This window comes from Numenius arquata, chromosome 25, assembly GCF_964106895.1.
Source record: "Numenius arquata chromosome 25, bNumArq3.hap1.1, whole genome shotgun sequence".
Classification (NCBI taxonomy): domain Eukaryota; kingdom Metazoa; phylum Chordata; class Aves; order Charadriiformes; family Scolopacidae; genus Numenius; species Numenius arquata.
The window spans coordinates 434,938-462,538 of NC_133600.1; the positions used below are offsets into that span (position 1 = coordinate 434,938).

The 27,601-nt window shown below is 42.5% G+C and overlaps 1 protein-coding gene across 4 annotated transcripts in view; it reads left to right on the forward strand.

The window, feature by feature from the left end:
* The first annotated feature begins 11,642 nt into the window (after positions 1-11,642).
* The window catches only part of RANBP3 (RAN binding protein 3), a 54,185-nt gene continuing 38,226 nt past the window's right edge, over positions 11,643-27,601 (forward strand). Inside the window, exons 1-2 of one of the 4 annotated variants that reach the window (XM_074163959.1) lie at positions 11,643-11,695; positions 22,434-22,489. In XM_074163959.1, the coding sequence (XP_074020060.1) occupies positions 11,674-11,695; positions 22,434-22,489 (78 nt within the window). In that variant the 5' untranslated portion in view covers positions 11,643-11,673. The remainder of the gene's footprint in view (positions 11,696-22,433; positions 22,490-27,601) is intronic. The other 3 variants (XM_074163958.1, XM_074163961.1, XM_074163960.1) reach the window with 3 other exon arrangements.

Below are 27,601 nucleotides of genomic sequence, written 5' to 3' on the forward strand. Positions count from 1 at the left end.
TATCGATAATGAACCATTTGCAAAGTCAAAACTGGAGGACCTTCTCGGAGCACACAATCATGCACAAGGGTCCCTGGGAAAGGCCAAACAGGCTCTGTCCCTAGACCTGAACACTGTGACGTCCAGCACGGGGATGTTGACGATGCCATGCTTGCTACCATGTCTGCTGGCCCAGGCCAATGCAGCTGCAGAGCTGCTCACCATGTGGTTGCTCTTGCATGTTGCTGTGTGGCATCCTGCAGATGCGCTGCCTGACTGGGAATGCACTCCGGGACCACTTAGGTGATGCTGTGGTGGTTAAATATCCCACATACCAATGGATGAAGGTTTATTATTTTTCTTTCAAGACACTGACCGCTTCCCTTAGCTCAGGCTGCCTTGGCACCACAAGGGTTTCACTGGAGGCTACAGTGGGATCCTTTTAGACAGGTCTTGCTGTCCAGCAGGTCACCAGTGGAGGCAGCACATCTGACCTCCAGCTGAGTGACCTGTACAACAGTGTAAACATGGCTCTGCAGCTATCAGCCGTGGCACAAACTCCCATGCACAGTATCACGGGGTGCTGCATGCATAAATGCTTTTCAGCAAATGTTTCTTTTCTCCTTGGGTAAGAATGATCTCTCTACAGTGAATGGTCACCTTAGAAAATGCAAGAATAGTCTAAGATGACAGCACTGTTTCAACAGAGACATCACCTTTATTGTAATCTGCCTTTGAGAAACAGCTTTATAGATAAATTATTTTTCTTTTTTTCCCTGCCAAGATAATAAATATCTTACTGTTTTGTTCAGAGGCAGTTATAAATCTACCTCTTACAAAGAGAAGCTTGGAGGTGTCCACTTGCAATGAATGCATTCACAAGAGCTACAGAAGATCTGGATTCAGGTCTCTACTCCATCTTGGCAGGGTTGAAACCCATATTTTAGGGGTGTAATCTCTCTAACAGGCTACTCCAAGAGGTGAATGCTCTGGGTCCCTTGTTGGGTCCAATGCAGTTCGTGTACGTACTCTGTGGTAAAGCAGAGCCAGAAGAGAAACGTGAGGCAGGGCTGGCAGGTACCTGCAGGACTCAGGACTGATTCAGCAGCACTGAACAAGCACAGATGAAGAAATGCAATCACAGATTTGTATGCTATGGACCGGAGAGGCCACTGAGACCATCCCAGTCTAACTGAACAATTCAAAATTCTTCTCTCTGTCCTCATGGGTGATGTTTTCCAGCTCTTGCCTTCTCTGGACTCTCCAGTTGTTCCACGTCTTTTCTGAAGTCTGTGGCATCCAAATGGGGATGCAGTACTCAAAGCAAAGCCTCTTGGAGTGGTGATTAGAACTGAAAGCTTGCTTTAATTTGCTTAATGGCAGCATTTCAGATTTCCTTAGGATTTTTTTTTTTTTCAGTAGTGCTTCTTACAGACCACAGTGACAATCCTGTAATAAACCAGCAAGACACAGGAATGTGCTAATTCTCAAAATCTTCAGTCCTCTCAGCAGGATAAGTAAAGAAAGCTAGGACTTTTTGGTGTCCATTATCCACTAATTTGCCTGACTTTTACTACGCTTTGTATCGCAGAGGCACCAAGAAAAACAAGGACGTGACGAGAAGGTGGAATGAATTTGTTGTAACTCTAGAGAGGTGGTGGGAGATCACCAATCTTAATTGCTTCTCAGCTAATTTGCAGGAATCAGACCACAGACCTGACCTCTGCTGGGTGAAAGCCGATGAGGCAACCTGCTGCAGTTACTCTGCACTTTTCATAGCCTGCCTTCGTTATAGCCCTTCATTTGCAGCCCTCCTACCTCCATCAGGATCACACTATTAGCAAAGACAGGAAGGCTCAGTTAGTCAGCAGCTTTGTACTTCTAATTATTTCAGGCCAGTGAGGTATAAGGCAGGCAGCTTTGCAGAGAAGAACAGTGCCTGAGCAATGTCCACCAATCCCCTGCATCTTACATACCTCATTTTCCACTTGAGACGTTTTCTTTCTGGCTCTAGAGTTAAGCAAGTATCAGTAGCATGGACCAGCTCTACATCAACTTTCATGTGAAAGCCACTTAATGTGGCTCTGATCTGCTTGGAACCTGAAGGACCCATTTGTGCCTCACTGTTCTCATCAGCAGAATGGCAACAGTGATCTGAATGCTCTTTGTAAAAGATGCTCACTTCTTCTACTTGTTTAAAACTGGAGACTGAGACTGGATTTGGACAGAGTATTGCTGTGAAACTCAATGTAAGGTTGTTTTGCAAAACTGAGGAAGGAGGCTGAGAGTACACTTTGGTCATGTTTATACTGAACTTTAAAAGTTCTGAAAGTTTTTTTGTTAAAAAACATCAGCAGAAGCATGTTCTCTTTGGGTTTGTTTAGACCAAAATTCATGTTTTCATCTTTCAGGAAACTCTTTCTGTTGTACAGAGAAAGTTGCCTCCTCCGCATGAACCTCGCAACTGAAAACTTGTGTCACCCACCCTGGCAGGTCATGAGTGAGAGTCTGCATGGTAGCGCTTAGCTTGGAAAAGGGGGAACTCGCCCGCCTTTAATCCGAGATGGCAACCAGCAGATACGATGCAGAAGAAAACAGGCTCAGATAAACAGGTGAAATAGTTCATCTTCAGCATGTGAGGTGACACCCATCTGCATGTGTAGCCATGGGAAGGAGTGCTGCAGCTGTGGGAACTGATATGTAAAGCGTGTCACTTTAATAATATGGGTAACTGAGATAAGGTCAGTCTCTGTAGTTATAAACACTGTCCTTGCTCTGGGTCCCTCACAGGACTGCAAAAAGCTGTGCTTGTACTCAGGTGCAAGCAGCTGCTGATGTCTGACCCTGCCATCCTCTAGGGAAGCCTATTCCATCTTTTAAAGCCTTTCAGAAAGCTTGGTAGAGCTGATGTGCGCTTTGGAGCTCAGGGGTCTCTCTGCAATGACGCCTACACTTACGGTCTCGCAGGGGCAGGTTGCAGAGGGGCATCCAGTTCAGCTCCCTGAATGGTGCCCTTTTCTGGCAGAGATGGCAAATGCAGTATCACTGGTTTCTTAAGTTTTCATTGCCCAGTCCAGGAGTGCAGTGTGTGTTTTGGCCAGGAGTATTTGGCATCATCCACCCTGGTCAATGTGAGATGCCTGCATTATCCCAGGTGGTATGTTGCTGCTATGCCCCTGATTGGCCCCAGAGTAAAGTTTTAGGGGTAGGGTAATGGAAGTAGTCCCAACTTGTCAGTGAGGTAGGAGTTTATTGCTCGTCTTGTGTCACTGCAGGAATCTATCACTATTGACCATATGTAGGAGTTTGTTACTCATCTTTTCAATGCAGGAATCTATCATTATTGACCATAGCCTTTTCCTGTACAGCGCTGATGTTTCCCCATAGCTTCTCCAGTGTGATGTCTCTTGGGCAGTGCCTCCTATAATCTTCCTGGAAGTAAGATGTGCTGGTGCAATCAGTGGCAGGAGCAGTGTCAAGGGAGACTTCTGACAAGTTGTCTGGCCCCTCTGCCCCTGCCCTCTCCTGTGGCCATAAACAACATTGATTTGAGAAATGAGGGCAGGTGTGCTGCCATCCCAGTACCTTGGGATCTTCCCCCACACCCCGACCTCAGCATCTCCACTGCCCTGGCCCTTCATGCTATCTGGGTGAGAGCATGTGCCCAGCTCAGTCCATCCATTTTGGCTGAGCAGAAAGTTGTGCTGTCCATGCCTAATGCCTCCCAGGAGCTAAACTGCATGGGGATGTTAACCAGGGAGAAGTGTGTTTGGGTTATTGCGCAGGAGGGGTCCTGAGAGGGGTCAGGGTTGCTGTAGTTGCTGGGTAGCACCCTGGTTGACAAAGGTACTGCTCAGCATGGCCACGGGACCAAATAGTTATCCTGAGCTGCAGCCAGAGCTGATCACGCAGGGCCCCTCTGGAGAGGTCCTTCGCCAGATGCCTTTGTCTCTGTGTCTCATGCTCGCTTACTTCAGATTTTTCTCTGACATCTCAAATCCAGGAAGTTCTCTCTCAAATCCTGGAAATTCCTCTCATCCAGGAAGATGACATTTAGAATAAAAATTGGAATTCACATAATCAGTAATTTCTCAAGAAAGCATTTTAACTGCCTAATCACAAAATTGTCATGGCAAATGTCATGGTGGCTGATAACCCCAACTAGCGGCATCCTTAGGGACAAACACTGATTATAACACACATCAGCACCACACCCTGAAGCTTTTATATACACTACAGTTTTGAAAATCCACAGTCTGTATTTCTAATTTTTCCAATTGTTTTTGATGATATTTTTTGAGCGCTAGGTTTTGAAGCCAAGACAGGCCTCGGCTGCTTTTGTTACAGGCAAAAATGTTCGACTGCTACAGAAGCTTTAAAAACATCATGGAGGTAAAGAAGACAGAAGAGACCAAAAGTATTAACTGTTTGCAGATGTATTTGCAAACTTGTCTGTTAAATCATTTACCTGGAAGAGCAACCCTCCTGCTACACAGCCTTTGCAGACCTGAACCTGTGCACTATATGCCTCTAGATTTATGGCCTTTCTTTTGTTGTCTAGTGCAGCACCTCTAAATTTAGATGGACTGAAATCCCATGGTCTGGCTCTACAGCACAAGGTACCAGAGCAGGTAGCTGTTTAGAGATGCTAAACAGAGAGGCAAGAAGACAATGAATTGTATAAGCATAGCCAAAACCAAGGAAGTGAAATTTTTGAGTTGAGAAATTGTGAAAAATCAAGTGCTTGCTTCGCCATCTAGTGGTTACGTTCAGAAGGAAGAATGCTCCAGTAAACATCAGTTGCTGGTCTCTGGAGGCTGGGGCTGTGCACATGCACCTTTTCGAGTGAACTCCAGGATCAAACACCACAAATGTGGTCTTACATGTTTTAGCACGTTGATCCTATTCCGATGGACAGGCAGTTGCAGTTATAGCTGTTCACGTCCTCTTCCCCTTCTACCTGCACAGCTCATTTCAGACCATCTTTTAAGAATGAAAGAGATCAAATATATCGCAGAATCACAGAAAGGTATAGGTAGGACATTTTGTACTTTAACTTGCTGCTTGAAACAAGGCTGGCATCAAAGTTGGATCAGGTTACCGAGTCGAATTTGGTCCAGTTGAATTTGAAACTCTCCAAGGATGGAGATTCATCGCCTCACCGGTCTGTGTGCCAGTACTGCTCCACCACCTTGGGAAAGCACTTCAAGAAAACAAAGTCCTAGAAAAAAAAGTTGCTCTCCAGTCCTGTCAGAGAATGGGTGTAAAACTCCCTTTGTGCTTGCACGATGTGCTGGCTGCAGAGGAAATACTGTTTGCACTTCAGCTCTTAGGTTGTGCCCAGCCCAGGCCCAGAGTGCCAGCAATACAGGGAGGCGAGCAAGATTTCTAAGCCTTTTAGTTCAGCCCCTGAATAGCCCTAATTACTGAAAGCCTTGCTCACACTTTCAGGCTCCATCATCATTTAGAACTCACAGAGCTATGAGGACTACCAGCGCATTGATTCAAGTCCTGGACCAGTGTGCCTGCAGGGTCAAAGCTCGGGAGCAGCATTCACATTTCAAGCAAATTAGAGATGTGATCTACAGACTATGAACCCTTCTAAGGCATTTCTTTGTGTCTGTGAGTGGGCTTAGTTGTCCTTGCACACACGCACTTTGCTGGAAGTGAGCCACAACTTGGAGTGACCCAGCTTGCTTCCTCCAAGAGAAAACATCAGCTTTTTCCAAGAAGGCAACTTCAGTGATCCCCACCATGGCATTTTTAGGACTCTGTCCACAGTTTTGGCGCATCCCTTCAGCCCCTCCTGGCAAGCAACACCTGGCCCTCTGCTCTCAGGACTAGGAAGCCTCCTTCTTGTTATCCTAGACCTCCATCTAGTGGGTGCTGGTGACCACACCACAGCCACAGAGGAGGGCTAAGCCATGGCCAGAGGAGACCAGGTTGCTTTTCTGAGCTGACTCAAGTGTGGTGCCTGGATAAGCAGGGCTGTGTGCCAGCAGGAAGGCTGGAGTTTCTAGAGTTTCACTCAGCAGGGCTGTTTGTCACCTGCAAAGCAATTAACACAAAACCATTCCCCTTCATGCCTGTGGTGCATTGCCCCATGCCGTGACAGGGTCTGCAGCTGAACTCGCATACAGTTCCTGGAAACGCTGAGTAGGCCCCATAATGTTCCCCTATTTCTACAAGCCAGGTTCAGTCCTGCAGTGTGTTGAGCATGTGAGTATCTTCACTCGTGAATCAATACACTGCTAGAACCTATTGATCCTTTCACCATAGCAAGTATTTTACCTTTTAAATTTTTCCACTGAAATCATTGTGAATCCTTGCAGATAAGGATATTACAAGGAAATGAATTTCCTAACAGCCTGAAAGTGTTCTGAAACTGTACGAGATGCCAGAGAAAAGACAAGGTGTAGGCTGTGTAGGTGGTTGGTTTCCTCACGTGAGCTTCATAAAAACTGTCAGATGACCTCTTTCCTTAGAGCTGGAGAAAGATTGGTGGCTTTCTTTCCTCAGGGAAAAACCTGCGGCTCAGTCCTCCCTAAGTGGGAAATAAATGTTTCACAAGAAAACACCTGCTGAGTTAGAACCTCTGAAAACATAGATGGTGGTAACCAACACCACTGTCACGTTGTTAAAGACCCTCACAACAGCTTATGTACAACTGTTAGTTTCCAGTGGTGAACCACTGCCTTCACAGTTGCAGGTGCCTTGAAAGCAGGCCAACAAATGTGTTTTCTGTATTGTTGTAATTTCCAGCAAGCAAATGTTTGTAAATCTGTGGCTTGGCAGCTGTTCAACAACCCAATGTCATTAACACAATAGCTTCTGGCTGAGGATCGTGAACCACAGCGAGGTCTCAGCCTTCACAAGAGGGATCAGGATTCTAACAAAATATCATTCTGAAGTGGGTCTAGAAGACGCACAGAAAGGGTCTGGCAGCTGGAAAGGCCTGTGATATTGGTCAACTGAGTGTGGCATAAACCCATGCTGCTGTTAAAAAGGAAGCGCTATCCTTCCTGAGGTTGCTTGTCCCTGCCAACTCTCTTGTGCCACAAGGAATCGGTCATCTGAGAAACAATTCCATCAGTGCAGAGACAAATTATAAAACACAGGTTTTCAACTGGATCAACTCTAGCAGAACCTGACTTACACAGAGTCCTGGATATGCTTCCCAATTAATAATGGTCACTGTATCACTGGAAATCATAGAAGTGCTGGTAGGAAAGACTTCTGGAGGCCTCTGATATAAATATCTGCTTAAGCCAGGTCCACCACCGACAGCAGCGCAGGTAGTATATCTACCGAGCAGACAAGGTGGTGTATCTACTGACCAACACAGTGTAAACATCTAGTGACTACCTTGTCCAGGGCACTGTTGCTGTATTCACTCTAGAGCCTGTTTCTTTCCTGCTGATGAATGCTTACAGCTATCAAAATGCCAAGTGATGTTATTACTATCATGCTATGGAACACAACACTGTGGAAATCTTTCAGGGTCTGAGCTCGTCCAAATTACAAAGTCTCAGAAGCAAAAAACCTTCAAAGAGGGTGGGTTGGTTTTTTTTTTTTTTTGAGGGCTCAGCCACGGAAAAATATTTAATTTGTCAAAGTCATAGTGACTTTTAGGCCATGTCCCTTTAGAAATGCTGACCTAACAATAGTACTAATCAGAAAGTATGGCATTTATAGTATCTTAATGGCATGCACCCAAAATAGATTCTAGTTATATCAGCAAGTTGACAAGCTCACAGGGTACAGATAACTCTTGTAATTAATTTCTAAAAGTCACAGGAACTGTAAAGTTGGTGTGGGTGGAGTTTACTTCTTATTGCAATAATAAAATGCCAGAATCACATTAACCCTGGTATTATTATAGACTTACTTGAAAGTAAATTAAATCATAATCTGGCCTTCAAACTCTGTTAGGATAAAACTGTTAATTTTCATCTCATGTTAATGATACTGGAGAAGTATGGGCTCTAATTAGAACATGAATAGAGAACACACTGTGACCTTCTGGCTTTTAAGGTCTAGTGAGTGTAACTTTCTGAGGTACATTCTTGCTAAATCCCTTCCCTTAACTAGGTCACACCACTCACTATGCTAGTACCACCTATTCATTAGAGAAGCACAGTACAATAATTCCTATAATTAAAGTTGCCCGACATTTCCATGATAAAAGCATGTTCACAGTTTCTTTAGGTTTAACAGGCTCTGAAGTGAAATTTTCCATAATGGATATCTGTATCAGAGTAAGGACTTAAATTCAAAATGTAATTATTGTTTTTTAGATACTCACATAATAGGTAATTACTCTCACACCTTTTCAGTATTAGTGTTTGGCTCAGTTTGTAGGACGCCTGCTTTGGGACAGGAACTTAATTCCATAAAAACTGGAGCTAAGTCAGCCACATTGTATATCCCTGAAAATTAAGGTTCTTGTGCGATTAGAGAGTCTATGTTAATGTTTCCAGCTAAATTCTCTGCAAAACATCTGCACCAAGTGTGATCCAGTTCTCCATGGAAGAGGCACAGACAAGGTCCAGACCCACACATAGACTCAGGCTGCCATTTAGATACCGCACAGTCACCAGCACCTAGGGCCCAGCCCTGCAAGCTGCCAGTGGACAAAATGAAAACAATTTTACAAAGCTGTTGAAAGTCTAAGGCCATGATGAGAGGAGATGATAAAACCAGCTTTTTAGTCAGCTGGGACCAAATTAAAAATGCTGCAGCCAGTGACCGGAGTTTCAGTTGTGCTGCCCAGGCTAGTTGTGATCTAGCAGTGTTGGTGTTTCTGTCGGCTCACTCTGCCAACAGGTATCCAAAGACCTCACCTCAGCCTGTCTGCCAGCTGCTTTCTCCTTGCTTTCTCCTCTGCCCAATCTCAGATTCCAGTGCCTGGACCCCTGGGTAGGTTAGCTGCGGCCTCAGACCTCCTATTCTCTTAGGCGCTTGCTGGACATCTTCTTGGCTGTTGTTAGTTGTCACAGGTTGCATTTAGGCTGTAAAAAGTTGCATTTAGTCTCTGTGTGCAGCTGTATCTCTACCCATCACGATGAAAATCCTGTTCCTGCATATAACACTACTGCTCAAAATTTTACTTGAAGAGGGCCTTAAGATTGCTTAGCTTTGACAGTTGCCTTGTGAGTAGGATAATTGACAGACAGTAACAATAGCCCAGTTCTTTCAAAGCTTTTTCCTCTGCCGGGAGCAGATGCAATGGTGCTCACTGAATAGTTAACTGCCCCACCTCCCTTTTATCCTCCTTACAGGCATTATGCATTCAAGTACTTTGTATTCGGACCCTGCACCAAACACAGAATAATTAATTAGAATTATCATTAATTTCCTTGAATGGTTTCTCTGCCATGTCCCTTTTATTTTGTGTCTTAGATCCTCTCCAGAATTCAGATGCTTAATCCCCATGGAAGTCAATGGGTTCCACAGCCTTGAAGATCTGGGACTTTTTCTAGACAAACAATAATTTTCCAATTCTCTTACCCATTCTCAGCTCCAGAAAGGTGAGGTTCCTGCTCAGGCCCAACCCAAACATTTCTAAAGCCTTGCTATGTGTCCTCCAGGTATCTGTGCATACCATGGCCAGAGCCCTGCCCTCAGAGACACCGGGTATGGCTTGCTTAGGACCACGAATCAAATGGCGCGGCAAGTTCTGCTGCTTAAAGTGCCCCCTCGAGTGTGGACTTGGCCTTTCTTGATCTTCACGACCCTTTAAAGATGATGGAGTGTGTCTGTTCAGTGATATCAGCCAGCTTTCAGTCCCCTCCAACACAGCCACTGGGTGTCATGGACTTGTCTGGGCTGAGAGATCTCAAGAGCTTCTTACTTGATCCTGTTTCTGTCTGAACCCTGTCTTTAAGCACAGAGGCCTGGGAGATCTCCTTGGTGGAGAGCGAGACAAAGACAGTATTTGATGTCCCTTGCCAGTTTTAAGTCTAGTTGAGCCTTGGCTTTCCTAACACCATCCCTGCATGCTGAAGAAGTATTTCTCTATTCCTCTTTAGTAGTCTGTCCTTGCTTCCGTCTCCTGTCTACATATTCTTTTGTTCATTCATGAGTTCCATGTATAGCTGAGTTTGCCTCCCAACACATCTACTTATTTCCCTGATTGCTGGGACAGACTGCTCTTGTGCTTGGAGAAGATGTCCTTAATGAGCTGCCAGCTCGCTCGAGCTCCTTTGTCTTTCAGAGCTGCCTCCCACAGAATCTCACCTCACCTATTTCTGAATAACCCGAAGTCAATTCTCTCGAAGAGGCTGTAATCTGCCATTTGCTCTTCTTGCTCTCCTCAGGGTCTTCAATGCTACAATTTCATATGGTTGCTACAGCCAACACTGCCATTGATTATCACATCCCCAAAAAACCATTTGGATTTCTTGTGCTCATTCAACAGATAACGCAGCTTGCACTAGTAATCACACAACTCCAAATAGTATTGTTTGATCTACAGAAAAGTTCCACCAAATGCTGACAACAGACATTGATTTAAACATAGGTATCATGTATATTTTTCTAAATTAGTGCCATTTGTTTGTTCATACTAACTTTTGTCAGTTTTGCTGTTGTATTCCTGATGGAAAATTCTCCTAGCAGCTAAACCAGATGTTTGAGAAGCGTGGGACTTGCAAGAGGGTTAAGGAGCCCGGGCCTCGGGTTCTGCTCTGCTCTAGAGTGATAGCTGGTGAGGGGTGCTCATGCTGTGCATGCTTCTCTTGCACCATGCGACCACCCCGACGCAACCACTAGGGGCAAGACTAAGGTCACGTACCTCTCCGTGTCTACCTCTGAGTGAGCTGCTGTTGGCTCCCTTACTAATGAGTACAGACCTAATCAATGCGGTCAATGAGCTTAGGTGCACTGACCACAGAAGCCAACAAAATACGGGCCACCATCAAGAGAAGGAGGGCACAGTAGTGTGGTTATGTATATATAAATATACACTGTCTCTGCACTGTGTGCACTACACAATGTCATTTGGTGGCCATATAAAGCCTTGGGTGCACCTACGTTTTGAGCAGTGTGTGCAGTTCTGGAGACAGTACAGTTAGAAGTCACAGAGAATAGAAAAATATTGATCTTTGGATGGAGCAGCAGCCTTCCATAAACCGAGAGGGTTTTAATTCTTCCGTCTGGAGAAAAGCCTACAAAAGATACAGTCAAGGCTGAATGGAGAATTACCATCCAGTAAATCCCACAAAAATCTCACAAGACACTAACTGTGAGGCACTGACGGACACAGTAAATGGGCATCAAGGATTTGTTTAAGGCTCGAGTGAACTTCTGGGTCCTGCAGTCATGGGAGGCCACAGAGGCAGAGGAGACGGTGGGGCCCAGGAGGATCCATGGGCAAGCGGGTCTGAATGGACTCAGTCGGACGACCGCAGATGCTGGGGGCCTGCAGGGGCCGCGGAGAAACGTGGGCCCCGGGGGTGCCCATAACCGTCGCCACCGGGTAGCCCAGCCAGGCTGTCTCCCCAGGCACGGACCCCGCAGCTGGGCCGCCCGCTACCCCTCACAGGCCGCGCCCAGCCCCGGCGCGCCCCCTGCGCATGCGCTGTGCCGCCACGGGGCGGCCGTGAATTGGCGCATGCGCGGCCCGGCGGGGCCTGCTGTAAGAGGAGTCCGTCCGGCCGCGCGATGCATTGTGGGCGTGATTGAGGAAGTAAAATGGCGGACCTAGCGAACGAAGGTAGGCGGGCGCTGGCGGTGTGCAGCGGTGCCGGCCGCGGGCTTGCTGCGGGCCCGGCCCTGCGATCCGCTGTCAGAGGCGCGCTCGGGTGCGGGCCCGTCCTCGGAAGCGCCTCCTCCCCGCGACCTCTCCGTGTCCCGGCCCCTCCGGGGTGAGCGACCGGACAAAGGGAGCGCCCGGCCGGGCCGCCGCGCTCCCCGCCGGCCCCGCTCTGCCCTGTGGGGCAGACTGCGCGCCGGGGACCGGGGCTGGCGGCGGTGGAGCCGCGCCGGCAGGTGCCTCCCGCCGCGCTGGCGGCGCGTCGGCTCCCGGGGCGGCGCTCGGCCTTGGGCCGGTGCTGCCGCGCACACAGAGCCGGCCGAAAGCCTGCCCGCCGCCCCCGCGGAACGGGCCGCGCCGCCCCCGGAGGAGTCCTGAGCCCTTTGTGTCTCTCCCTGCCCCGTTGCTTTTCGGGGTCATTGTCCACAACTTCGGGACTGTGGTGAATCTTTCCTTAATTCCCACTCGTGTTAATCCTTCCTCAGGCTAAGGGAATAACAGAGGCAGTTATATAAAATCAAATGAGGTATAATATATATATTATTTGTTAAGCTGAAAACCTCTGAATTAAAGAAATAGTGGCTTCATTTTTCTCTGAAGAGGATTAGGAAAATGTGGGCTGCACTACTGTAGGTATTGGGTGTTCTGCTCCAAGGGGTGTAAAACGTTAAGTGGCAGTGGGCATCAGCAGTTTGCCTTTGAGAATGACTGACTTTCCTGAAAGTCTCTGCAAAAGCAAGTTTGCCCCAGCTGTGTCTTGTTTCTCATCATTCTTCTCAGCTAATGAAAGAGGGTGGAAATGCCCAGAAGGAGATGAAGGAAAGTGTGTGAGGCCCCTTCTTTCAAGGTTGTTTCTTACATTTGAACCCTGTACCAGTGGTAACTACAGTTTGGATATTAACATTAAACAACAGGAAGCAAATATCTATTGTAGGTGTAGCTTTTGAAAATGAAGTCTACAAGCAGCCAACCACATAATTACACTTAAGTTATTTGACAAATCCTGTGATGCAGCATGTCTTGGTCTGTGGGCTTCCAAACTCAAAATGAGCTGTCAGTGCCCAGAGAGGCATGATAAGTGACCTCAAGAGTGCTGGTAAATAGTCAAATATGTAATGACTATTTGTGAGAAACTTAATGGCAGTATTTATGTACTGTCGTTACAATGACCTTATGATCAGTTTTGATGGTTTATTGTGTTCTTTTCGAAGCAGAAGTTTAGGAATGCCTATCTTAAGTTGTGCAAATCCCTCACTTTACCTCCCTGTTCTAGTGGGAAACATTAAGCTCAGTGGAGAATTCCAAGTTAGCAATGTTTATTGCATCTTTTGATGCTGACTTCTCATGTATTTCTAGCCCTACCTCTATATTTCTGCAGAATTATGTAGACTGTCTTGGGGGGAAAAAAAAGTGTGGTGCCATCCTTACTTTTTCAACTGAAAAACTGAACTTTTTCTCTTCCTCCCCTCCCCTCCCCTCTCCTCTCTTTCCTGACTGCAGTGACTTCCCTCACCTGCTAACGTCTTCAGTTGTGCTTGCATCTCCTTCCAGAGTTGTCTTCTTCATCCTTTGCTGTTCCATTTCTTCTTGCAATAAGAATGCGATATAATCTTTCATAAGATTAAGCAAGATCAACTTGCTTTTGAACTATTGTCTCTTCTGCTCATTCTGATATCATTGGCTGCATTGTCTGGTGTTAGTTTTCTTTCCTCCGCTTCCATTTTTGAGGTGTCTGTTCTATTTATATCAGTGCACTTGTACTTTCTGGAATTGGCATCCTGCTGAAAGTCAGTGGAATCCATAGTCTTTCTACTTGCATTTTTTACTGTCTCTGACATGGCAATGATGTTCTTAGGTGATTTTGTTTTCCCCTCAATTTTAAACACATCAGTCTGTTTGATTTTTCCAGTACTGTAGGTGAATGTTTTCTTTCCAGGTGCCTGGGTATTTTAATTCAAATACAGGAAGTCACTATTTTGGTACTGATAATTCTTTCGTCTTCTACATCATATTGATCTTCTTGTTGGAAGTATGCGGTACCTAAATGTTCATGTTCACAAATGAAGCATGGTTAAAACAAAACTCTTAATATTCCTTAGTCTTGATTGATCTGTTCAGCAATGCTGTCTCAACCATACTTCATTGTGAGGTGTGAAGCTAATTATTCTTTGACACGTAGTAGACACAAGTATCTAGAAGGAAGTTTCAGTCATTCTTGCAGGTTGATTTTGCTTAGCGTGTTTCAACAATAGCTTTTCTTGTCCTTTCATGGAAGTGAAACTCGCTTAGGCTCCTACCCCTTTGATTGCCGCAACAAACCTCCTGGCCTTAGAAAGTGCTGTTTTGTTCTGCCTGTGTCCATTCATCTTGCTCATGCAGAGCTCTTTTTAACCTGTCACTTTTACCATGGCACCCCTTTGTTTCAATTCATTCAGTGTGGGTTTTTTTCCAGCAGTGCATTGGTTATCTTTACCTTCTAGATTCTGATGTCTCTCTCAGTCTATTGTCTGTCTTAAATCGCCACTGAGATGTCAATATTGCCTCCAAGTAACCGTTCTATTAATGTCCCTTAAGCCTTCAAACTATTTTAATGGATGATCTTTCTGTGACGTATTTCTTCAGTTACAAGCATTCCCCCTAACATTCTCATAACTACTTCATTTTCTTCATTCTAATTACTGCTTGAATTTTTCCATTCACTCATCTTTCCTTTTTGTTCAGTGAGTTGGTGAAACTGTGCACCTGCCTCTTTGTAGTGGTTTGACAGCAAGCTGTATCTTGGCAGAAGAAGACTGTTGGATTAAGAGGGTCCTCTACAGCAGAGAAGGGGGGTGAAGGATGAGGTGGCCCAACTGCCACTTTCCAAAGAAGTTTGTATGTGAAGCTTCCTAGAAACGGGTCCTGGTCTTGGCATTGCCCCTCATCATGAGAGGAGCTAGTAAGTGTGGAGCTAATGAAGAGGAGGAGAGAGTAACTTCTCCCTGGCTGTGTGAAGTTCGATCAACTTTGTCACAAAGATTTAGTGCCATTGTCATAAAGGCCTTGGGGCCTGGCATTGTGAGAAGTTTGATCACTGAGAACCAAGAGTTTGGAAAGGTAGGCACAATTGTTAGTGTTACTGTCGTATCAAGTAGTTACTGAATAGTGTTAGAAATTTTCTCTGAAGTCTTTAGTGTGATGTTCTTTGTTGGTGTTCTAGCTGGATCATGTCTTAAAACTGATGCTTCACACACGTGGCAGGGAAGTATCATGGAGAACTAGACAACTTCCTGTCAGGCATATATATTCATGTAAACTTGAATGCTTTTCTTATTAACTTGCTGCTGAAGGTGCTCTTTAGATGATAGAATCTCCTTGTGTTGAGAATGAATTACTTTATCACCTTTCAGTCACTGAAAAGGTACAAGTTTCTCTCAGGGCTAAAACTTGACACCTTTCTTCGCTTTTCCCTGTCAGCCTGCACTACTTGTGTTGGCAAACTCCTTAGACACCAAAAAAATCCTATTTTGCTTTCTGAATCTGCCAAGCATACACTTCATGATCAGCAAGTTTACTGTAACTGCCTTAAACGTAAGGAAGATGAAAGAATTGCAGCAGTTCCTTTCAGAGTAGAAGTACCATTCCTTTGCCTGACTTGTGCGATGCTGACATTACTTCTGTGCTGTTTCTGGGGTTTTTTTGCCATGGCTGTATAATTCTAGTTGCCTTCCAGCAGCTTTCAGAGAGAGTGTTACTTTGAGTGGAAAAGCTGGCATGTGCCGCTGTCCCTGATGTTTGTAGACCCTATTAACAGGATCTTTTTTCCCTGTGGGGATTTACCTCAGCTGGACTAACTTTGTGTCCACTAGTTTGAGTAATTTGGTTTGGGGGTGGGGTTGTTTTGTTTTTGAGATGTCCTAATAATTCACACCCAAATGCCATAAAATACTATTCATGTACAAGACAAGTCTAAATACTTTAATAATTTTTATTGACAGTTTTTGGAGTTCTTTATAAATATTTAACCTAGATTGCAAAGTATTTGGGTTGCTCATGGTTTTCTTCTTCCTGTCATGTGAAAATAAGCTACTTTTTCCATTTCTGACTTGTAACATTTGCTTTATATGGAGTACCAGAGCTGAAATAGGTTACCCTCTGTGTTCAGTAATTTTACTATTTCTGTTAATGCCATGAGGGCTTGGGAAATGAAATAACGTGTGCTCTGCAAACACAAAAGGTTTGTGCTTTAAATATGGTGTATGGAATTTTTATTTAATAATAAATTTGTAGAAGGGATTCTACCTTCCCATGCCAGCTGTGGAAGTACTGTCTGGAGGTAGCCTGCTTCCTTATGCTATAGGAGACCAAAGAAATGAAAGTTTTGAAGGTGAATGAGAACATCAGATGTTTTACATCGTAAAAAGCAACTCATCAGGTTTTGAAAATGAGGCAGAAGTATCTTTTTTTCCAGTATCAGTTATATTTGCCATGACATCACTTGTGAAGTCTGGCTGTAAATGATCCAGTCACGTTTCTTGTACTTTCTGACATGATACATGATTGGACTTTGAGGGGTCTTTTTTGGCCATCAGCTCTTGGTGGGGTCACTCGCTCATTGCTTTCAGTCTGTTTGTACCTGCTGGAAGAGGAGAGTCTTGTTTTGCTATCAACGCCTTTAGAATTCTATGATGCTGCAAATTGCCCATATCTCTCTTTGTTTTTTAGCACGATTATTCTGCTATTTATAACTTAAATAGTATCAGGGTGAAAAAAACATTTTTGTGGCTTAAGCTGTTCAAATAAGCGTAATTAACCTTAACTTTGAACTGAAATTTTTCTTGATAAGCCTTTCACAGGCAATAAATTACCACTCTGAATATTTTTGGTCAGTTAACAACCTAATTGCTGTTCTCCTTTTTAACACTCTTTGAATGTTCACAGGTATGATCTACTTTTTCCTCTCAGGTGATATATTATAATGAGGTAAAGTCAGAGCAGTCCTTCCCAACTTGTATGCTTTTAGTGTTGAAGACTGCTTCTTCAGATCTAAGCAAGGGTTTGCTTGCCTGGAAGTTTCTCGGTGGTTTTTTTTCTACCTCTCACATAGGTTTCCATGTAGTCAGGTACTATTGTACTTTAAAATGTAATTCGGAGGAAACTTCTAAAAAAAGTTTGAAACAGTGTAGTTCTTAGCTTTAAAAATTCACCTCGTAATCATCTGTCTACAGTAGGTCTGGTGAGGACTTGAGAGTTGTTTGCATGATGTGAATCCTGGGTTCCTTCTAAAATCTAAAGATCAATTTGAGTTGCCAAGGTGGTCGGGGACCTGTGAGGAAAGGCTGAAGGAACTGGGCTTGTTTAGCTTGTAGAAAAGGCGGCTTCAGAACTTTCCAGGGTCTATGAGGAGATTATTGAAAAGACAGAGCCAGGTTCATCACAGTGGTGTGTGCTGGAAGGACAAAAGACAAAAGGTGAGAGGTGGAATGAGATGTTCAGACAGGATATAGAGAGAAATCATTGGGTTTGTTTGGGTTTTTTTTTTACCATAAAGACAGTCAAGCAGTAGAAGAGATTACCCTGGGAGGCTGCTCAGCCTCTGCCCGTGGCAGTGAAGATCAGACTGGGTAACCTGATTGATCTGCCCTGACTTCAGAGCTCACCTTACTTGTCGCATGGTGTTGGACTAGAGACCTCCGGTTGGTCCCTTCCAACCCGAGCTATCCTGTGCTCTTATGGTAGGGACACAATGGTCTCAGTGGCAAAGGACAAGAATGTCTGTCTCGGCCTTTGTCACTGCTTTGCCATGGGATTTACTCTGCGAGTGTGTGTAACTGTACAGAGAAAGGCACCTCTGCACTGGATGAGGGTTTCCCTCCCATTTTGTGACATTTTACCTTGTCTTCTCTTTTTCACTTATGTGGTCTTCAAAGATGGATTCAAAAAGGGCATGGTTTTTGCATATATACACTTAAAATACCCGTTGGATTTTTCAGTAATGGGTCATTTCATGCTGCGGTGAAGGTTTAAATCTTTGTATTGCAAAAATAACTATTGTGGCCACTAGAGGTGCCACCAACTGCTGTGGTTGCATTGGGGTAAAGGGGTGGAGAGGTAGAACAAGACCATGTTTTGTCCGGTTCCAGGAAACATTGTTGACATTGCAGAGTTTGGTATAGCTACAAATAGTCATGTATCCCAGTTAAAAATCTCAGGTTAAATATGACTTGAGGGTACCTCTGCCTGAGCCACTGAGTATTTTCTGTGTTCTTGTTTCCAAGGCATGTGGAGCAAGCTGCGTAGGTTTAATAATACATATGTTTTTGTGATAGCACATAGGGCTTATGAAATATATTAAAGAAATTTAGCCTGTAAAAGCCAGCTTTTGAGGTTTTTGTAACTATTCGTGCAAGTTGAAATGTCTGAAACTTATGAATAAACTGCAGGAAGGAGTTCTGTGGATTCAGTCATTTTTCAGACTGGTTTGACAGACTACCACCATTCACAAGAAACTAAGTGGTTTGTTCAGGTCCCAGATCTTCAGATTGGGGACTTACTGTCTCTGTGGCAGTAATTACTGAAGGTCTGCTTTCCTCCTCACGTGCTTGGGCTTTCTCAGAACACCTTTACTGAGACTGACTCGATTAGAGAATTGACATTGTTTCTGCATCGTTTTGCCTTGTTTCTGTCTGCTTGTCTGGAGAAAAACCAAGTCTGCTCCACAATATTTAAGAACTATGTGCTGTGTCTCTTGGTATTTTAGATGGAGAAGATCTCATGTTATTTTACATGTATTTTACCTAAAGTTTGAAAATTGGGGATTTTTTCATCCTTTATCCTGCTTTATTTTCCCTTTACCTTGGTGACAGTTCTGTGGACCTGACAGATCCATTTTACTGTAGGTTGTTCTTCAGACACCTGGGTGGAATGGAAGCATGGAAGCATGCTTGCGAAGTGCAAATGTGACTGTTCACCTCTGTTGTCTAGCAGAAACAATACTGTAATTCTTATTTTGGAGTAGCACTTAATAAGGTGCTCACCATGTGGAAAAAAACTCCCAATAACTACCTAACGTATGCATTTCTGTTCTACAAAAATAACTGAAGAACCACCACAACAGGTTTCAATAGGAAAAACATGGCCTGCGTAAGGGCTTTTGTAGGGAAAACATTAAATGCCAGAGAGCTCTTTATCTAGTACATACATGAATTCAAAAACAGAACTAGGACTCAGAACTGAAAGCCAAAGCCAGACATTTGAATGGGGAATTTGACAGTGGAATTTTTTACTAAGTCAGGTAATGGATGATCGAGGGCAATAATACTTTGCTTTTAATATCTTCAATAATTGATGTCTTTGATGAAAAGGTTTCCCCAAAACAATAAGGCTCAGAAAAATACGCAGTGTTTAATCAAGGTGATCAGATTAGACAATGTAGTGGTCCCTTCTTGCCTTGGGCTAGAATTGGGGAAACATTTCCAGCACTGGGCTCTTGTTGAAGACTTTAGAAAAGCCATGGTGAACAAGAGCTCCCCAATAAAGAACGTGCCTGGCTAAGTGCTGGTACAGTTGGTAGCCATGAGTGCCTGCTGTCTTGTCACCCTTCCTACCAGATGTCATCGTGTAAGTTGGTCTCGCGGCCAGCAAGAGCAGTAGTGAGATTCCTGAATCTAGAGTACTGGAGGACTGTGCTCCTTCAGTGGAGAGAAACTCTCCTGTGTTGCACAGCAGTGTTATCTTTTCCACCTTGACTAACGGGACCGGTCATAGTTTAACTACCTTCTTTTCCTAGTCTCGTTTGCTGTAGCTGGACGCAATCTCTAATATTTGATTATTTTTTTTTTTTCCGCTCCATTTTCTTCTTTGGTTCTTCCATCCAGTTATTTTATTGTATATTTTTTATTGTATATTTTTTATTGTATATTTTTTATTGTATATTTTTTATTGTATATTTTTTATTGTATATTTTTTATTGTATATTTTTTATTGTATATTTTTTATTGTATATTTTTTATTGTATATTTTTTATTGTATATTTTTTATTGTATATTTTTTATTGTATATTTTTTATTGTATATTTTTTATTGTATATTTTTTATTGTATATTTTTTATTGTATATTTTTTATTGTATATTTTTTATTGTATATTTTTTATTGTATATTTTTTATTGTATATTTTTTATTGTATATTTTTTATTGTATATTTTTTATTGTATATTTTTTATTGTATATTTTTTATTGTATATTTTTTATTGTATATTTTTTATTGTATATTTTTTATTGTATATTTTTTATTGTATATTTTTTATTGTATATTTTTTATTGTATATTTTTTATTGTATATTTTTTATTGTATATTTTTTATTGTATATTTTTTATTGTATATTTTTTATTGTATATTTTTTATTGTATATTTTTTATTGTATATTTTTTTTTGTATATTTTTTTTTGTATATTTTTTTTTGTATATTTTTTTTATGTGAGCTTTCTGTGGTTCCTGGCATCCCTCTTCCTTTGTGAGTAGTCAGTTTTCCATCACTACACTCCGTCTCCTATTTTATCCTGTTCCTTTGCATCACTTCATTGTCTCTCCATTCTAGTCTTTTGTGAGCCATTCCATCTTTCTTCTGCACTTTGCGTTGTTGGATCTGCTTTTCTTTATTGTTTGCTTTCTTGTCTCTCAGTACTTCAATCCTTTATTAACCACTAAATAGACAAATAGGGTTTTTTTCTGTTCTGTGTTCTTTGCTATCTGTGGAATTTGGAGTCTCTTGTGTGTTGTGCATTACACAACCAAGTCCTGCTTTTGGGCATATCCCTGAAAGCGAAGAACACTAATACAGCATTTCATTGACTGGTTTGGCAATCTTGGATAAAAGTTTGGTAGAATGCATGCTACTTGTTGCTGTAATTGTAGTGTTAATGAATACTGAATTATACCAAATGTGGTATAAAGAAATGAGCATCAGTTTGAGGTAAAGGGTTAGAAGCTTGGACCTTATGTGATGGAGCCTTCCACAGGTGGGTTATACTGAGGCCAAGGGAATCCAAAGGGATCCCTGGCTTGTTTCAATAAGCTGGTCTTTGGGACAGGTATAGCAGTTAAGTCTTTGTTGATGACCTTTGTTAGTTAGCAGATTGATTTTCATTTTTGAAATAGATTGTCTGCGTTGCTCCTGTTAATAAACATGTTTAAGATTCAGCAGTATTTGATGGATAGAAGAACTCGGAAAAGGCGGCAAATGCTGCAATAAGGAGCTTCATTTCACGATTAATTTTACCTATTGTAAACAAGTTACACCAGTCTTGCAAAATAGGTCTCGCACTGTTTTTGCTGGGTTATCCCTCTGAGTTAGACCCACAGAAGAGCGGAAAGAGGGTTTTCCACCCTCACAAATAAATGCACAGTGTTCTTGGAATAATTGTCATAATTTTCATGTTTGTGTCAGGTGAAGTTTCACTTTTTCAGCTAAACTGATCTAATAGCCAGCAGTTCCCAAATGAACAGTCTTATCCCCTTTTCCTTATATGCTGACACAAGTGCTTTACCGCAACTGATTTATGGAGGATTTTGTGATCTTATCTGGGTTTTTTTAGGCACAAGGTGATTCTTCTTGATGACTTTACATTTCTTTTTTATGGTAGCCTTTCAAATTCTAGAAGTTTTAAAAATTTAAATTTTCTTAATTGTCTAGTCTTGTTTGTAAGAATGAATAATTGCAAAGATGCAACTTTTGCAAAGAAATTAGCCAAAATAGAGCTCTCTATGAATCCTGTTTCACCGCAGTCTCAATCTGAAAACAGACTGAAATGTTGTATTCGGTTTTAGCCCTGCAAGCGTATAGGAGGGTTGCTGACTGCATAGCGTATGTACAATTTGTCTTCAAATACAACTGATGCACAAGATATATCAGTTTGTTGAACTCTCAGGAAAACTCATTTCTGGTTTATTCCCCCCCTCACTCCTGTGTTTTTTAGGTTTTTTTATCATTAAGGACATTGAGGTAGTTTTGAGGTCACTAAGGACAATGGAAAAAAATGCACACATTCTAGAAATTCATTCTGTTCTTGAAGACTAAATGTCGATGTGCTTATTTAGAAAACAGTGTCCCGTTAATATTTGAATTGGAACTTCAAGTAGAAAGTAGATGTGCGCTTAAACTATGCAGAAAAGACTGGTGTCTCTGCAATAATATGCATAGAATATTTGGTTTAGATTGTAAACCTGCAAATGTTGCAGACTTAGGATGTTTCGATGATAATGAAATACAAGTATAGTCAGGTATCAGAGTTCGGCAACCTTTAAGAAGGGGTATGTGGTTGCGTACAGCAAAACTCCTTTTGCCCTAATGTATTACTGTGGGGATGGAAAAACCTTTGCGTGCAAAACTTACCTGTGTTCAAAAAATAAACTACTGCAGCAAAGGGCCTTTTCCTGCTGATGTACCCAAGTACGATGGAAGTACTTGTTTGAAATAGAGAAATCTGGAGGGAAAAGACAAATAACTGTCAGATACCAGTTATGTTTTCTTAAAACACTTTTTTTCCTTTTGAAGATCAAGTCCTTATAATTAAATGTTAGCAGGAGCTAGTGGAAACGACTTGTGTAAGTGAGATTTAACTTGTTTAGGGATTCATTGTCAGTAAAAACATCATAGAACATAACACTTTCATATTAGTAAAAAGTTAATGTGGAAAAAACCAACAATTTCTCTTTTTACAGAAAAGCCTGCCATTGCTCCACCTGTATTTGTATTTCAGAAGGATAAAGCACAGAAGGTAAGGAGATGTTGATATGTTGCTTGTTTTGTTTTGTTCTGCAGCACTGACTCATCCCAGGGTGAGCAGCTGTTTGTATTGTTTTGCAGATGCACTGTAGAGCATTAACATTATTAATGGGCATAGGTACTGGAGGGCTAATGTGGGAAGATGTATGATAGTGGCATGAAACAGGTAGCTCTTCAGAGAGAAGATGGACCAAATCTGTGAGGAAAAGTATCTTCAGAGCTGTATCTGAAAGGCGTAGGTGGCAAAGGAGTGGTCACAGTTGCATGAGAAAATTATAAAATTTCTTTTTCTGAGAATACAGTTAAGACAAAGCAAAGAAAACCATGGTCTAGATTATTGCTTTTCACCTCTGTGTATTTAAATGTGTGTCATGTCTTTGGTTAGTAAATTGTGAAGTGTCTGATTACCCTGGAAAATGGTAATCCTGTTCCCTTGCCCATCCCTCTACCCCTGCCATGTGTCCCTGTCCTTTGGGAGCGGTTTCGGTGTTGAGGTCAGTTGGAGCGAGTGGCATCTGCCGGGAGGTGTTGCCTGGGTGAACCAAGGAGCTGATACAACTCATCCTGCAGCTGCAGAAGGGATAGAGCTCAGGAAACAAATGAGAGTTGAAGGAAGGAAACTTCCCTTTAGTGGAAACCACTATTAAATTGAAATAGATGTAGTGGAAAACCATGGCTGTTTGGACTGGGTGCAGTACAGTTCTCTGCCCTTTGAAAGCGATGCACAAAATGTTATGGATGAGTGCTAGGGTGTAGTTCTCCTTTTCTTTTTTTTTCTTTCCAAATAGTAAACCTTTCAGCTTTTTATATTGTAAACATTTTTTTTAGTAGAAGAAATTGATAAGAATCTCAATAGATTGCAGTATTTAATTCTGCCTGGTTAATAGTAAAAGCTGTTAGCATTTGGAAAAATTAAAATCAAGGTTACTCTTGTTTCAGCTGAAGCTGCTGGGAACTAAGAGAAATGTACTCATGTACACGATTCACTCTTTGTTGAATCACTGGATTGTTATATTATCTGTGCAATCAGAAGATCTCAAATGTTTGAATAGAAATACTGAACCATTTTGCAGTTGGTTGCTTTTCTTTGGTTTGGAATGAGTATCAAACCCGAGCTTTATCACAGGTTTAGTAGGCACATTCCTCAGCAGAAGCTTGAAATCTTATGTCAGCTTGGAAAGGATTTAAATCTGCTGTTCTTCTAATATTAGCTGATCAAATTAAATACATCTTAAAGTAAATACTTTTGAGATGTGCCTTCCAATTACATTTATGGTGACAAATGACATGTATCTTGGAATGAAGGGAGTGTTAGTGTTTGTGCTGTCAGTTTGGATCACATTGTTTCCTTCTAGGAACCAGGTCCCAATCACCCTGTTGCTGTTGCTTAGACTGTTCCTGAAGTCCCTTCTGAGTTGCACCATGGTGAGTTTTCTCCCCAGGTGTCCTTTAACCTGGCAGTTCTTCCACAGTTAGTCTGAAAGCAGTGATCATAGCAGTGTGCAGCCCAGGCAGAGCAATGTGGTCCTGTGTCCTTTCTTGGCTGGCCTGGTCCTTCGGTGCTAAGCTGGTAGGTCTTGTGCTCTCCAGTTCCTCCATGTTGTACCTTCTCTTTCTGCAGAGGATGCATCCTCCAGGGGCTGTGGGACATATCTATTGTGCTCTGGGACGTCTCAAGAAAATACTCATCAAAAATCTTAACTAAAGGCTAATGTCTCTTTGGGCTGGCAGAGAGGACCCAGGGCTCCAGGGAGACAGGGATGTGGGATTTAGTCTTCTCAAGTGCCTGTGGTGGTGCTGTAGGTGGCTGTGTGCAGGCCGGCTGCTGACAGGAGCCTGCCGGGTGGGGTGGGATGGTGGGAGGCCTTGGGGGCAGCCAAGCACCCTGAAGGCACCCGCGTTAGAAATGAGTCAGGAAGGGATCTAAATACCAAGTGGTGTTGCTGCTGGAGAGGGGGCTGCCAGAGTCAGCCTGGGTGGGGAATACCTGTAGCGTGGCTGGGTAGCGTAGCTTCTTCCTGCTTGTACATCATGAGAAGTCTACTGGTGGCATCTGTCACTTGGTTGCCAATTTCCAAAGTGTAATACATGCAGTAATAAACATAAATATGTTAAACTATGTGGAGGTGTACCCTTTTCTTAAAAAGGAGGAGGGGGGTGACTGATAATCATTTTAGTAGCTTATACTTTGTGTATTTGAGACTGGAGAGAAAGAATGAGAGAAATATCAGTGTAGCGCATCTTGCTATTTTATTAAATAAAGGGCCAAAGCCTGCTTGTTGCTTCTGCCTGTTGCTTGTTTTCTCAGTGTTGATGCAGTAGTGATAGAGTCAGAATACAGTGCTGTCAGCAAAAAGTAACAGCTACTTAATATATGCTGCATGTATCAGAACCTGGCATTCAGGTCAGCGGAATGGCCCTTTAGTCAACTAATTCAAGAAAAGGTGACTCAGGTTGCACACTGGTTGAGACCTTCCACTCTATTTTTGGAAAGACTAACAGTGAAGTGTTAATGGTTAACTCCAGTGTTGTTTCCATTCAAGGTGTCTGGGTACGCGCATTGCCTGCCACAAAATATTACCCTTATTAAAGTTAACGAGGAAAATCTATTAACAGAGGAATTTTTCCTACATCAACATTTTAAAGAAAATGCAAAAGTTAACTTCAAAATAGTTGACAAACACCACACTTCTAAAATATGTAATTTCTCTATGTAAATTACACTTTTAGTTTTGTAAAATGTCTGTTGAGTCAAGCTGGCTTTCTTCTGGAGCAGTATGCAAAGCGTTCAGGGGCTTTTCAGCACCGGCACAGCAATCTGGCACCAAGCTGAGAGTGAAGAGAAGGCCTCGCATTGTGCATTCCATGGACTGTCTGTGGTGATGGTTCCCATGTTTGCCGTGTGCTCTGCTCCATCAGGCAGGGTAACCTCAGCACAACGGGTTTGTCGCAGTGTCTCAAGCCCTCTCGGTACCAGGGCTGGTCTTTACTGACTTCTCTGGAGCTAACATTGTCTACTGTTAACATTATTTTTTTTAGAGATCTCTACTTAAGGAAGGTTGTGCTTGTAAGGTTTCAGACATGTATTTCTCCATTAGAAGTTGGAAAACATTCAGCATGTTGCAGTACAAAATGCATATTAGTCTGGAAACTAATTTTGTAACTGGTTGTTCCAGCTAGGGTTCCATACAGTTTAGTGAGCGATCAGAACATGCAGTTTGTCGTGTTTATTTAGAGGGAACAAAAAGTGCACAATGTTCTGAAATGATACCTCTTAATTTTTCTTTTCAGTAAGGAGATTCTGGTTGTTCCAACACAAACCAGTCTGTGAATCCCTAAGTCATTTTACGAAGTTAACTTTTAACATGCATTTCTGAGATCAAATTAGTCTGAAGTCTTTCTTGCATCTACACAGTTCTAAGTAGGTATTACAGGTCAGACAAATCTAACCAATAGTGTTGTAAAGAAACAATTTGTCCAAAAATACTTTTAAAGTAGTGTCCTTTGTTCTGCAAGTGTGAGCTGTGGTCTTCTTCCATTCATCATTGATTCTGACAATGATGGGAGTGGTCATCATCACTCCCTCGTCATCAGTACGACAAAAGCTAGATACTCAACTCAGATTTAAAAAATATTTTTGCATTGTAAAACCATTGTCTACTATAAAAGCCATTGTCTATTATGTAGTTTGCACCTTGTCGTCTTCCCTCTCTCAGCCTGGGTTCGGGGTAAGGGTAGAATATAGAAAAGAACACTTGATTTCTAGGTTGTTATATATTATTTGTGGTCAATGTACTGCTTTATAGGTGAATTGGGAGTGACAGGATTTTAAGGATGGCTCTGGAGGAAGATGTTATATGGCATTTGGGTCATGTCCCGTACCTAAGTGGTGCTGCAAAATGATGCAAAGAGTTTAAGGGGCAACTGGCACCTGGGTTGTAAAGGTAAAGGAGTAGTTCTGGGGTAAACAAGGATTTATGTCCTTAAATTTTTAGATTTGTCATCATGGTCTTAGCTGTGGAGCTTTAAAAATATAAGTGGAGTTGTAAAAGTGATTTAAGTGATTAGAAAGGTGGCATTCCTGTGTAGGCTGGAGAGCAAGGTCATGGGTTTAGAAAAAAGAAAGCTGTATTAGACAACACATAGAGATTGTTTGAAGTCCTGGTTTGATGTACAGTGATTTGGAAATGCCTAGGTTTTGGTGGTTTGAGGAGGTGGATGATTAGAAAATACTGTTCATGCTGTGAGCATGACTTGCAGGTTTAGGATGGTGGCAGAGAGAGAACTGTGGGGGAAGTAACTTCTGTAGGGAGAGGCAACAGTAGCTCCTCTTCCAGATTCTCTCATCATGGTTAGCACAGCTGCCAAGCGGTTTTGTTAGAGAGACCTACTTGAACCGTGCTGTAAGTCAGTAGCGTAATTAAGGAGTTAAAATAATCGCCTAGGAGTTCGTAATTTTGCATGTATTACTGCGGTGCTGCACTGAGAAGATTCATAAATGTATTTGGAGAGGACAGTTGTGCAAGGCAAATCTTGTACAGAGAGGCTGGTAATGTCAGAGGCTACTGAGAGTACCAACAAGAGTTGTCCCCAGCTCTAAGCAGATAAAGATTATGAAAAGATTTACTAAGTAGTCTTTGGGCCATTGGATGTGGGGGCTAGTTTGGGGAAAATGAGGAAAGGAGGCATAAATGGCACAACTTAACTGGGAGGAAAAACTGACACAAGAATGTTTGTGTCAATCTTTATAAAAAACGGAATATTATTTCATTGTTTATATTTGTTAGTTTTAGCTTCATGTTAATCTTAGCTTTTATGTATTTCTTCATGTCACTCCTTATTTCCTGCAATGCGGAGGAAGCCAAATCTCCAAGTACGCTTTTACGTATTTAGTCTAGGTGTGTTATTTTTGTGTTTTAATAAAGCAGATATTGTTTTATCTGGCTAAGCAAGGTGAAGTTGTGTAGGTGGCCTCCTAACATCATTAGTCTTTATGTGGATCTTTGCCTTAGTATTTAAGAGACAGGAACAAATTTCTGCCAAGTTCTCCAAGAGCTGTCCTTGGAAGGAATGCTTCCCCTAGAGGCGCCTCCAGGGGAGACAT